The following is a 12,929-nucleotide window of genomic DNA, read 5'->3' on the forward strand; positions in this document are numbered from 1 at the left end:
AAGAATATGATGCATATAAATATGATGCATATTATTATATAAATAGATTTTACTAGCATCAGTGTTATTACAGTTAACAAAAACTAAAAGCATAAAAAAAATATTTACTTGAAATAAATCAATGTTAACTGACATAAAATAAAATATAGCTTAAGCTCTTCTTATTATCATTTAGTTGAATAATTAACCACATGTACAAAACTAAAAGTGAAATAAAAGTTAATAAAAACTATCAGACATGACAAAAACAACAGAATTACTAAACCGTTGAACTAAAATCAAAATGAAAGCAGAAATAAACTGAATTTAAAATATTAACAAAAACTATATAGTACATCAGTGATGCTAAAATAACACTCGTATGGCATAGTGTGTTTAATATATAAAGTTACTTTCTAAATGCACTCCTAAATTGGTGCACATTGGGGAAAAGTAAAGCCATGCAATCACATCTACAAAGATATATAGAGCATTTCCACCTAAGCACGCCTTTGTTCATGCACGATCTTTGAATAAAGGTCACGTTTACTGACTTAAAACAAGAACACAAAATCAGCCTGATCTGCCTCAAGCCGGCGTCTGGTGATGTCAATAACATCCGGATGGGGTTTATGCAGGAAATCGACTGTATATACATTCATCTGACCGATAGAAGCAACATGCATCATTCAGACCCATGCATGTGTGTGTGTGTGTGTGTGTGTGCATGCGCTTGCATGTGCATCAGGGGTTAAAACACTTCCTGACCAAAAAGAGACAAACTGAAAACCACACACACGTGGGTGACAAAGAAACTGTGCGAACTCTGCGATGCCATCCTGTTTGGTTTAGGTTCAGCTGCCACAAAGATATTTCCTATTTCAAACTTACACAAGCAGCCATTTTATAAAAACAACTGGGGAGCGAAAGTCAATTTGAGCTGTTTTAATTTAACATCTGCAATGTTTCTTTTTTGAAAGATGTCAAACAGTCCGTCGTCCAACAATCCACCGAGTTCTGACGCGCACTAGAACAATAAACGTCTGTCTTTCAAAGTGACGATCTGAGTGTGGCAACATCTGGCGGCGGGACTCATTTTAGGGTCTCCGAAACCGCTGGCTGACAATTATGGTCGGCTGAGGAATAATGCATCCAGGAGAAAGTTCCTCGCTCCATCACCCGCCAGCCCCCTCGTCCCGCTCATGCATTTGGGGGCGCAGCTTCTGCTGAAACTACCACTTCCTAAAGGGGGGTCTAGAGGCGCGGGTGGACCCGTGCACCACAGCGTACCGCCGTTTCTGTAAGGCGCTGACGGGTAGGAAACACATGCCCCACATCAAGCGCTGACAGGTTCTGATCAAAGTGCCCTGGAGCCCTGCGGGGGGGATTTGAATTAATGTCTTCGGCTTTTTTCCAGTTTGGTCTTATTTTTCGTCGGTTCATTTTGAGGTCATATTACAACAACGCCACAGTACATACATGAGTTCTACTAACCCTCCACGGTTCAATACAAGGAGAAATGTCTGAATGATTGGATATTTCAGTCGCTTAACGGGTTATTTACCTTTTTTTGTAGTGATAAAGTATGTTTACGAGCTGTTTCATTCATAAAACGTGATTGTAAAATGTATTGATTAAAACTAAATGATCGCATGAGAACCATCAGAACCTTTTCTTCTAGTTTAATAATTCAAATTTTTAATTTCTCCAACTTTGTTATGTTCTTGACTCATTTTTAAATGCCAAAAAGGTTCAATATAAACTGTTTACGAGCTGTTTCATTCATAGAACATAATTAAAATGAAAAATGTATTAAATGATAACTATAATGATCACATGATGGAACATCTAAAAGCTTCAATACAAGGAGAAATGTCTGAATGGTGGGATATTTCAGTCGCTTAACGGGTTATTTACCTTTTTTTCTAGTGATAAAGTATATTTACGAGCTGTTTCATTCATAAAACGTAATTGTAAAATGTATTGATTAAAACTAAATGATCGCATGAGAACCATCAGAACCTTTTCTTCTATTTCAATAATTCAAATTTTTTATTTCTCCAACTTTATGTTATGTTCTTGACTCATTTTTAAATGCCAAAAAGGTTCAATATAAACTATGTTTACGAGCTGTTTCATTCATAAAACGTAATTATCATTAAAAAGTAGTTAATTAAAACTAAATTATCACATGAGAACCATCAGAACCTTTTCTTCTAGTTCAATAATTCAAATTTTTAATTTCTCCAACTTTATGTTATGTTCTTGACTCATTTTTAAATGCCAAAAAGGTTCAATATAAACTATGTTTCCGAGCTGTTTCATTCATAAAACGTAATTATCATTAAAAATTTGTTAATTAAAACTAAATTATCACATGAGAACAATCAGAACCTTTTCTTCTAGTTTAATAATTCACATTTTTAATTTCTCCAACTTTATGTTATGTTCTTGACTCATTTTTAAATGCCAAAAAGGTTCAATATAAACTATGTTTACGAGCTGTTTCATTCATAGAACATAATTAAAATGAAAAATGTATTAAATGATAACTATAATGATCACATGATGGAACATCTAAAAGCTTCAATACAAGGAGAAATGTCTGAATGGTTGGATATTTCAGTCGCTTAACGGGTTATTTACCTTTTTTTCTAGTGATAAAGTATATTTACGAGCTGTTTCATTCATAAAATGTAATTGTAAAATGTGAAAATTTTTAAGATCCATAATTAACTAATGCACCGCATAACCTGAACTTTTTAATGAAGTAAATTGCTCATGTTAGTTAATGTGAACAAATGAGAGCTTAAGTGTTACCAAATCTTTCATCTAAAAAGTTGAAATGTGTTATTTCTTTGATAACACTTCACAATAAGGTCTAGTACATTGTTTGTTCGTGTTAGTTCACAGTGCATTAACTAAAACTTGAAATTAATAAATGCTGTAGTAGTATTGCTCATTTATTGTTAACTAATATAGTAAACTAATGTAAACAAATGACACCTTTTTGTAAAGTTTTAGCATCTCTTTTCATAAGAGAAAGCATCTTTGCATGCAGCAAACATATAATATGGAAATTGTATGCAAATGCTCAGCTGGTTTTAGCTTTATGTGCACAGTTAAACTCATTTACTGCATTAATCACAAATAATAAAACACCTACACAACTTTCTCCCAATTATTCTCAACTGGAGAGAAACATGCTCGACGTGAGAAATGTCGTGAGTGAAACTGGACATGCAATAAGAAAAGACGTCATTCTATTCATTGGGAATTGATTGCATGATGAAAACTGGGCGTATCATCGCCAGAATGGAGACTTCGGTCGGACGGGATGGAAAAGAACAGAACTGAAGTGGAAAGTCGTTTAAAACGCAAACCAAGTTATTGCATGTTGATGAAAGATTATAAAGGCTTGCAGTGATAAATCATCCACAATGAGAACATGTGCACGCGCTCAGAAAGAATCCTGACAAACTCCTGAAGGGATGATCGCACATGTCTAGATTCACACCATCCAGCAGGTACTAAACTCGGCCTCTTTAACGCTGGCCGAGTGTCCCAGAAGTCTTTCCCCCGCGGACAGGCATCGCTATTATTTACCGGCAGCATTACTGAATCAGTTGCTGTTCACCGTGCAGCCAGCAGCCATTCAGAGCGTCAAACCTCCAGCGCTCGTTCTCTCTCTCTCTCTCTCTCTCTCTCTGCCAAGGCCAATTAGTGCTGCACCGCACCCCCACAGCGGCTGACAGCGCTTCACCAAACGCCAGCTACATTTACTGCATTACTGCCGGAGTGTGTGCCGGGGCTGCAGACGCTTCTGAACAGGATACAGGGCAAAAATAATGCAAAGTAATTTCTGCACGGTGGTCACCCGAAGTGTTCAGCAGTTTCACTGTCAGCCAAAACAAATGTACAGTGATTATTAGCGTCCCAGGGCGGAGGAACCACTGTAGAACTGTAGAACAAATTAGGGCTTTTTTTAAAAGACAGATTCTGGAGAGCGATATAATGCTGTATATGAAGAACAAATGGTGAAGGGTCTACAATTTTCACTCAGAAACTGCCAGTCAATTGTACAAATAATTACAAGCAACACATTAAAATAAATGTGAATCAGTAAAAAGATACAAAAAGACTAAAAAGGTATTTTCTTGTAAATCCTAATCCAATAATATCTATAGGATATATACATATGACACACACACACACACACACACACACACACATACCGAGAAAGGTTTTTACAGTTTTTTTATTTTTACAATATATGTGTGTGTTCCGTGTACATATACTGTATGTATGTATATATGTATATATATATATTTACAAAATATTTTTTAAAATCATTTTTACAGTGTGTATATATATATATATATATATATATATATATATATATATATATATATATATATATATATATATATATATATATATACACATATATGATGTATGATGTATATATGATGTATGTATATGATCAAACATCATTTTTCACATTTTTATACAATGTGAAATTTTACATATACTGTATATATATGCTTATACATGGATGTATGAATATGATCAAACATAATTTTTCACAGTATATACTGTATATATACTGTGAAATATATATATACACACACACACACACACACACACACACACACACACACAGTGAAAAATTATATAATATAATATTGTCATATTGGATATCAGCAAAAATCCAAAATTGTGCATCCCTTATATATATATATATATATATATATATATATATATATATATATATATATATATATATATATATATATATATATATATTATGTATGTATGTGATCAAACATCATTTTTCACAGTATATACTGTGAAATTTTACATATACTGTATATATATATATATATATATATATATATATATATATATATATATACACGCAAGTAAAAATTATTTTTCAAAGTTGCAAATAAAACAGCATATATATAAAATATACAAAATGCATGTTATTTTCTATTTATAATATATACAACACACAGTATTAAAAATCAATGGTTCATAAACTTTTGAACAGGGTCATTTTAATAAATTCAGTTTTTTTTTTTGTCTTGTGGACTATAAGTCAAAAAAAAAATATATATAATTCAGGACAGCACTAAATAAAAAATAACATGCATTTTGTTACAATTATTCACAGATTCTGCAAGGGGTTCAAACTTTTGCAACTGTATCTATATATATACACACAACATGCGTGCGTGTGGAATTAAATTTGATGCCAGAAAACAACAATATCTGAAATGCAATGCAAACTTATTTACGTACAAGTGCATGGGCGTCTCTTATATTTCACACGTGTATTGGAGTTTTGTAACAGTTTTGTGGTTCTGACTCATAAAGCAAAGCATTGAATAGTTCTGAAAAGGTCTCGCTCACCACAGTGTGTGTGTGCAGACATTCTCACACACACGCGCGTCAGCAATACAGGTGCACGGCAGGCGCAGATGCGTCTTACCCAAGCCAAAATAACTTCATAATCATCATCTTTTTCAATCAAATGAATGTGCTCTGTATAAACGCTTGTGCCCAAAAATCTGACAGCACTAGAAACCGAAAAAAAAACTTGATTTTGACCAGGTTATGATGAATAAAATCCCATGTTTTTAATGCATACCTGTTCACATTATCACCTGAGAGATGAGAAACGAAGTGATGTTAGACGGATCGCTAGCGCAGCTTCTGTTAGGCCTCGACCGCCTCTTTCCACCTAATTAACTTCCCCGTGTTCAGAACGGCGCTCAGCCGGCCTGACGACTCATTTTATCTCACATCTCCATTACAGTGTCGAGGAAAGAGGAGAACTGTCAACTACAGGAAAAAGGTAATTGCTTTATGCAAACTGATAGGGTCTTTTTTTCACTTGTTGTTTTCTCTAGTCTTAATATGAACAAGATGGAATGATTTGAGATAGCGTGGGTTAATATACAACGTTAAGTACACATGCATGCTTAATTCGAAATATAACAAGCACACCTTTCCCCATGTAAATCACATGCTTTACATACACCATATGCGATGAAACATGCACAAAAACAATCCCTCGTTTCCAATGCATTTCTGCTGGAGTATTATTTAAGCTAAAGAAGACGCTTGTAGATGCACCACTCTGCACCCATTTCCAGTAATTGCTAGGCCTACGAGTTATTTTTAGATGGTTTAAGCAGCGAAGAACAAGCTCAAAGAGTAAGACAGAGAGAGACAGACTCTTTGAACGGGCTAAATAATCGGGCTCGCTTTAAATGAATCAAGGTTTTCTGCCGTCACACAGCTGGTAATGTGCCACTGCCACCCACTTACAGGGATCTGATTCAGGAGCGATAGCATTTACCGTCTGAGGTGGCTTCTCTTCTGACGGCTCACACTTAGATGTTCGATTGAAATTGAAAGTCGAACTTCTCACTGCAAAGACGTTACACTTATAGTCTTGTGGACGTCTGCTTTACTAGTCGTCAACTCAACACTTGCAACCCATTTTACTTCTGTAATCTTATTTATAAATGCAACAGGATATTTAACGAGACTAAATGGATGTCAAAAGGCGGGTGAAATATTGCATTCGAAGAAAATATTTTTTTGAGTAACACACACACTGATGAATCAATCACACACGCTAACAAAATTTGAGGTTATTTTTTCAGTGTTTGGGTAGTTTTTGTGTTACTCAGATCCTGGGTCGGATGTAACAACCCAGTGTTTGGGTAGTTTTTGTGTTATTCAGATCCTGGGTCAGATGTAACAACCCAGTGTTTGGGTAGTTTTTGTGTTACACAGATCCTGGGTCGGATGTAACAACCCAGTGTTTGGGTAGTTTTTGTGTTACACTGATCCTGGGTCGGATGTTACAACCCAGTGTTTGGGTAGTTTTTGTGTTACTCAGATCCTGGGTCAGACGTAACAACCCAATGTTTGAGTAGTTTTTGTGTTACACAGATCCTGGCTCAGACGTAACAACCCAGTGTTTGGGTAGTTTTTGTGCCACTCAGATCCTGTGTCGGACGGAACAACCCAGTGTTTGAGTAGTTTTTGTGTTACACAGATCCTGGCTCAGACGTAACAACCCAGTGTTTGGGTAGTTTTTGTGCCACTCAGATCCTGTGTCGGACGGAACAACCCAGTGTTTGAGTAGTTTTTGTGTTACCCAGATCCTGGGTCAGACGTATCAACCCAGTGTTTGAGTAGTTTTTGTGTTACTCAGATCCTGGGTCAGACGTATCAACCCAGTGTTTGAGTAGTTTTTGTGTTACTCAGATCCTGGTTCAGACGTATCAACCCAGTGTTTGAGTAGTTTTTGTGTTACCCAGATCCTGGGTCAGATGTATCAACCCAGTGTTTGAGTAGTTTTTGTGTTACTCAGATCCTGGGTCAGATGTATCAACCCAGTGTTTGAGTAGTTTTTGTGTTACTCAGATCCTGGGTCAGATGTATCAACCCAGTGTTTGAGTAGTTTCTGTGTTACACAGATCCTGTGTCGGACGGAACAACCCAGTGTTTGGGTAGTTTTTGTGCCACTCAGATCCTGTGTCGGACGGAACAACCCAGTGTTTGAGTAGTTTTTGTGTTACCCAGATCCTGGGTCAGACGTATCAACCCAGTGTTTGAGTAGTTTTTGTGTTACTCAGATCCTGGGTCAGATGTATCAACCCAGTGTTTGAGTAGTTTTTGTGTTACTCAGATCCTGGGTCAGACGTAACAACCCAATGTTTGAGTAGTTTCTGTGTTACACAGATCCTGGGTCGGACGTAACAACCCAGTGTTTGAGTAGTTTTTATGTTACCCAGATCCTGGATCAAATGTAACAACCCAGTGTTTGTTTTTGCGTTACACAGATCCTGGGTCAGACGTAACAGAGACTGGTCGATTACACTTGAATGACTTCCAAATGTTTATTTTTTACTTCTAATATTTGTTAAACGAGCTTAAATGTTGTCAATATGTATTAAAAACTATATAAAACTGCAAAATATGATTGAAAATAAAAGAAATTATCATTCAAGCTGGTGGTTGTGTCGAGTAAATTAAGTTTAAGTTAATCCGCAGAACTTGATTCATGCATGAAGTAAAAAAAAAACTAGAATCATAGTAAAAATGAATCAACTATGCTGGGTTAAATAAACAACCCAATTTGCTGGGTAAAATGAACCTGGATTTCTTGTGGACTTATATTGATATGTTAATGATCAAACTTTCTTGACATAGTAACACAAGTGAGTGCTATGAATATACTCGATGGTCTAAGAGTCAAAAGTAGTTGGGTTGTCTCTAACTATGGTCTGCCTATCTCTGGCTGCATTAATACAGAAGCGCCGGTGAAGAGGGGGAAGTGGTCCATCTTCTCTTAACCTATCCAACTTCAATTTTAAACGCAGCGAATGAGCCCGGGGCGATTCACAAGTCATAATGCATTCGACAATATTCTCTGGGTGAAACATGCATTTATGAAGAGATGGCCTTTAGAGGAGGAATTCACAGAGCGTATGCTTAACAAACAATACACCCACTCATGAAAACGAGAGATAGAAAGTCAGTCTTCTCAAAGTGAGAATGAGTCACAGCTCAACTGAAACTTCAGCATGAAGACACCAGAGAAGACGTTCTGCCCAAAATCTTGCACTTTTACACAGTAAATATCCCAGAACTCGACTGTGCACCACTGGACCAATGGCCACTTGAGTAAATACGAACAGCGGTTACTAGCAGCGTTGGGCGTGTTTGCATTGGAAGTATGGATCTGGCAGGTTTGTTGCAGGGCAAATGATGACATTGGTTAATGTATTATCGATTGCCTGGTTGTTATGGCTGTAAAGTTGCTTCCCTGTTCTGAGGTGTGCAAACCATATGCATGAGGGCTGTATTAGCTTCTGAAATGCTTAAATACTGTATAAGATGGGGCATGAAAACAAATCAACAGAAATGTACGTTGAAGTTGTGCTTCTCGGTCTTAAACTGAGAACATTTTGCAGGCAAAAAATGTCCATTGTCAATAGTGTAGTGGTCAATGCGGCGTATTTGCGTGGGGAAATCTTTCGCTCAGGGCCTGAAATTATCACTCGAATTGAAATATTCAAGCGCAAGAAGACGCAAAAGAGAACTTGATTTGTTACTCGCTGTGTGGGGAGTTTTCGGTGCGCAAACATGTCTCATACAGCACACAAACACTGAATATAGATCTCTTTTATGTCTTCTTGCGCTTGAAAACGGCCATATTGGCGAGTATCCTCGTAAACATATGCCTTAAGTTAACATAAACACTTGAGAAAGAAAACGCATGTGTATCAGTATATTGGATCCGTGCCAACACTCTTAAAGTGACAGCAGCCTAATATCCCTGCTGACGTCTGTGTCATTAATGCTAATCAAACAACAAAAGACAAATGAGTCGCTGCTCTTGACTGAATAACTGAATAATCTAAGTTTAATATACAGTGTTATTTTGCATTTGATTACTTTATGAAATTTCTGCACTTGAACATTTTCACTGGTATCTAAAATGTTTGTGTTTGATGACTGGTAAAAAACTATTTATGGCCGGGACATTTTCTTAAGCTAGTATAACACATCCACACACATTCACTCTATCACCCCCTTATGTACACTGGTAGTGGAAGAGATTCATTAATTTAGCAAACTGTGATTTCAATAAAGTGAACTTGGCTAGTAACTCAACAAGGCAGCCACTATGACAAAAACATGAATCACTATCCATTTATTTTCCAAAACTGGAAAAAATTACTTGGTGCACCTTTAATGACTAAATGCATTTCAATATATGCGATTCTGCCAACCTAATGATAAAAGATGTTGGATAACACAAATGCTGGGCATCTGAAATCCTGATTTCTCCAATGGGATTTTCATTTCAAAAGCTACACACTGGGTATAGCTAAAATAATAAATGAAAATAATATTTAGATTTATTCACCACTAGTAAATTCTGCATATCCGTTGCTGAAAACTCTTACCTGATGCAATAATCCAGCCTATTGGGGTTTTGGTTTCACATACAGTACATGCACTGTTCTACGATTTACTGTTTCATACTTCACATACAATTATGAAAAAGCTCATGCGTGGTTCAGGAATGCAGCATGTAGCATGTTTGTGTGTTAGCGACAGGAAATGATAGGCACTTATCATGGATGGCCTAGTTTTTCAGAACCATTTCCGGTTCATGCAGCACCACTGTAAACCACTTCACGCAAACTCTTAAACGTTACATATTAATGCAAGACCTCCATACGTGACCTTCATTTGGGGCCTCTCAAGAATGTTGGAGAATATTGCATTATTAAAGCTGGAGCACATAAAGAGGGCCATTGTGGTGGGGAGAGCAGGCTTTCCCCCTAAAATTTTGTTTCATAATGTCCACTTGCACAGGATCATTTTTCAACGTATGGAGTTGGCTTAGATTACTCTGCTCTCCATTCGCCGGCTGATCTTTTCCATATGCTCAGAGCCACAAGCTTAACTCTGTGACACCCTACTATAAACACCCATCAGCAAATTATGAGTTACACTCTGTCGAGATGACTGAATTTAAAAGCTCTATCACAGGCTGTCTTTTAACAAAAAAAAAAATCTGCAATGCTTCTAAAACAGAGTGCTTATTAAATAATAATGGGTAAAAGCCAATGTTTCTACCATTATATAGCCAACGTGATTCATACCACGTTTTTTTTTTTTTTTTGTACAAAACATGAGTTTTTCTCAAAAATAACTACAAAGAAATTGATCCTTTTCACATTTCCGGGTTTCTCAGAAGTGGAAGTCGTCATAGTTGGGTAAACCTCTATAGTGGTGAATGACGTTAAATATATTTTTTAATTTGCTCAAATAGTAAAATAAAACTCCACAATAGTGTCAACTTTCAAAAAGAGGAAAAAAATTAAGTGAGGCAGTCAGAAGACTGAGAAAGATGTCAGATTTACCTTCACTCCCATAGCCGTCGTATTAGAAACACCCTGACAGCAGTGTTACTCGTTTTTTTGTAGCCTATAGTATAGTGTTATAAATGTACATTTTTAAAAGGAAAAAGAAAGAAATTATAAAAACATTGCAGGGTAAATGATGCTGATGACCGTTAAAACACTGTCTGTGGAAAGCGTCCGTTAAAAACGTCTCCAGATTTTAAAAAAAATAATGGCGGTAAAACGAAAAAAGACGTAACTGGCCAGCTGACCAAGGCTCAATAATTCTCACAGCTGATTGGTTCGTGTCTACTATAAATCATATTTAGCCTGTATATTAGAAAATACAGTTAATATTCTCCAATAATGCCATTGAAGATCAGGTTTGGTAGCGTTTGACTGAAGCTTCACGAACAAAACACGGTGTATGTTATGGCAATGCTTGATTGACACGTGACTCAAGCCAGCGCTTAAATACATCGATTCAGTTCCGAATTCTACGTAAACAGAATATGAATTTGACGTTATGTGTACTACAAGATCACAAAAGATGAAGACTACACTTTTATGAGAACTTCCCAGTAACAAAGCATACAATTAAACAAAACACGGGAAAAAGCAACATAAACAAAACTGAATTCATAATATATTCAGCGGTTCTTTGGGATGACTGAGGTACTATATAGCACCGTTACCATATAGCCTACAGAACCTGTTCAGATATGGTGCTATATAAAGTGGTTCCCCTATGATTACGAGCCAAGAACCACTTTTACTGCCATATTTTTAGTGTACCATCAAAACTCACAAACAATACGGGCTCAAAAACGATTTGAATTGTTCTTAATTCACGCTAGATAAATGGATAGACGTATAATTCGTAGGCAAATGAGGGATCGGGGGTGTAAAGTGCATCTTTAACCGACTGTTAAAACCTTATCCTGAATCCTAGTGCACATGCTATTCTCGGTCAGCACTATATAGTAGCCTATCTTATACATTTAGACCCGTTAGTAGGCACGCGCTCATTGGCAAAACTATAAACACAATGCATTGCACACATTATTCGTTTTAAAATACGCTCCTAAATGCACTATCCGCCGTTCTACTAGTTTCATTCCAAACAAACGCACACCCTTCTCGTATAAATCCTGCTTGGAAAGATTAGCCGACGTCCCGGTAATAAATAAATAACGCGCCTAAGAACTAATTAATTGTTCGCTACTTCTAACACGTGGAATTGCAACTACGTCACAGAGGGATGCAGTTCCATCAACAAAGCAATTATGAGGCGAATTCGCATCCAGACAGAAAGAAAGAAAAGAAAAGAGTGCTGCATGCATGTCTCCTATAATAAGAGGAGCCGGACGGGAGCTCTCCATCTTCCCTCGGGAAACAAGCCGTCTTTATAGTGCACTTTATGATGGTTTTGCCACATTTAACACATTTCGCCTGAATATGCCAGCGGCTACAGTGATGCTAGTGCAAGTGCACAATTCCCGAGATGCAGAACTAAGTTTGGGATGCCCTGTCCGGAGGTTTCGCGTTCTCAGAGCTAACACATTCACCATACACTGAGTATAACGTGCATCTCGCAACAGATGAAACTGTCCTGAAGTGAACGAAGCAGGTTATTTCCCATCAGGGAAAGAGAAACTGAGCTGGTGCGTAAAGAAGGAGAAGGAGAAGACAACGCATGGCGGGGTAAATTACCTTGTTGCAGTGGTAATAGTCCAGAGAGGAGAGGCTGCTGTCGGTGGGTAATGTACAGGAGCCCACGCTTGAAGGAGGTGCCGGGTAAAATCTCACATCCATCGCCCGCTCCGCTAGACTGAAGGCATGGAGAGCAGCTCGCGCTTGTGTTCGCTCGCGTCTCTCTCTCTCTCTCTCTCTCTCTCTCTCTCTCTCTCTCTCTCTCTCTCTCTCTCTCTCTCTCTCTCTCTCTCTCTCTCTCTCTCTCTCTCTCTCTCTATTGTTAACCCAAACAAAAAGCAACAGAACGGCTGA

General features: G+C 37.3%; 1 protein-coding gene across 9 annotated transcripts in view; it reads right to left on the reverse strand.

The window, feature by feature from the left end:
- Positions 1-12,912, reverse strand: part of tox2 (TOX high mobility group box family member 2) — a 214,362-nt gene extending 201,450 nt beyond the window's left edge. For 5 of the 9 annotated variants that reach the window (XM_079841693.1, XM_079841688.1, XM_079841691.1 and 2 more), the window contains exon 1: positions 12,636-12,832. In XM_079841693.1, the coding sequence (XP_079697819.1) occupies positions 12,636-12,737 (102 nt within the window). In that variant the 5' untranslated portion in view covers positions 12,738-12,832. Of the gene's footprint in view, positions 1-12,635 lie in introns of all 9 variants that reach the window. The other 4 variants (XM_079841685.1, XM_079841692.1, XM_079841689.1 and 1 more) reach the window with 4 other exon arrangements.
- Between the last annotated feature and the right edge of the window lie 17 nt (positions 12,913-12,929).

Source organism: Gobio gobio (genome assembly GCF_949357685.1).
Source record: "Gobio gobio genome assembly, chromosome: 17".
NCBI classification, from domain to species: domain Eukaryota; kingdom Metazoa; phylum Chordata; class Actinopteri; order Cypriniformes; family Gobionidae; genus Gobio; species Gobio gobio.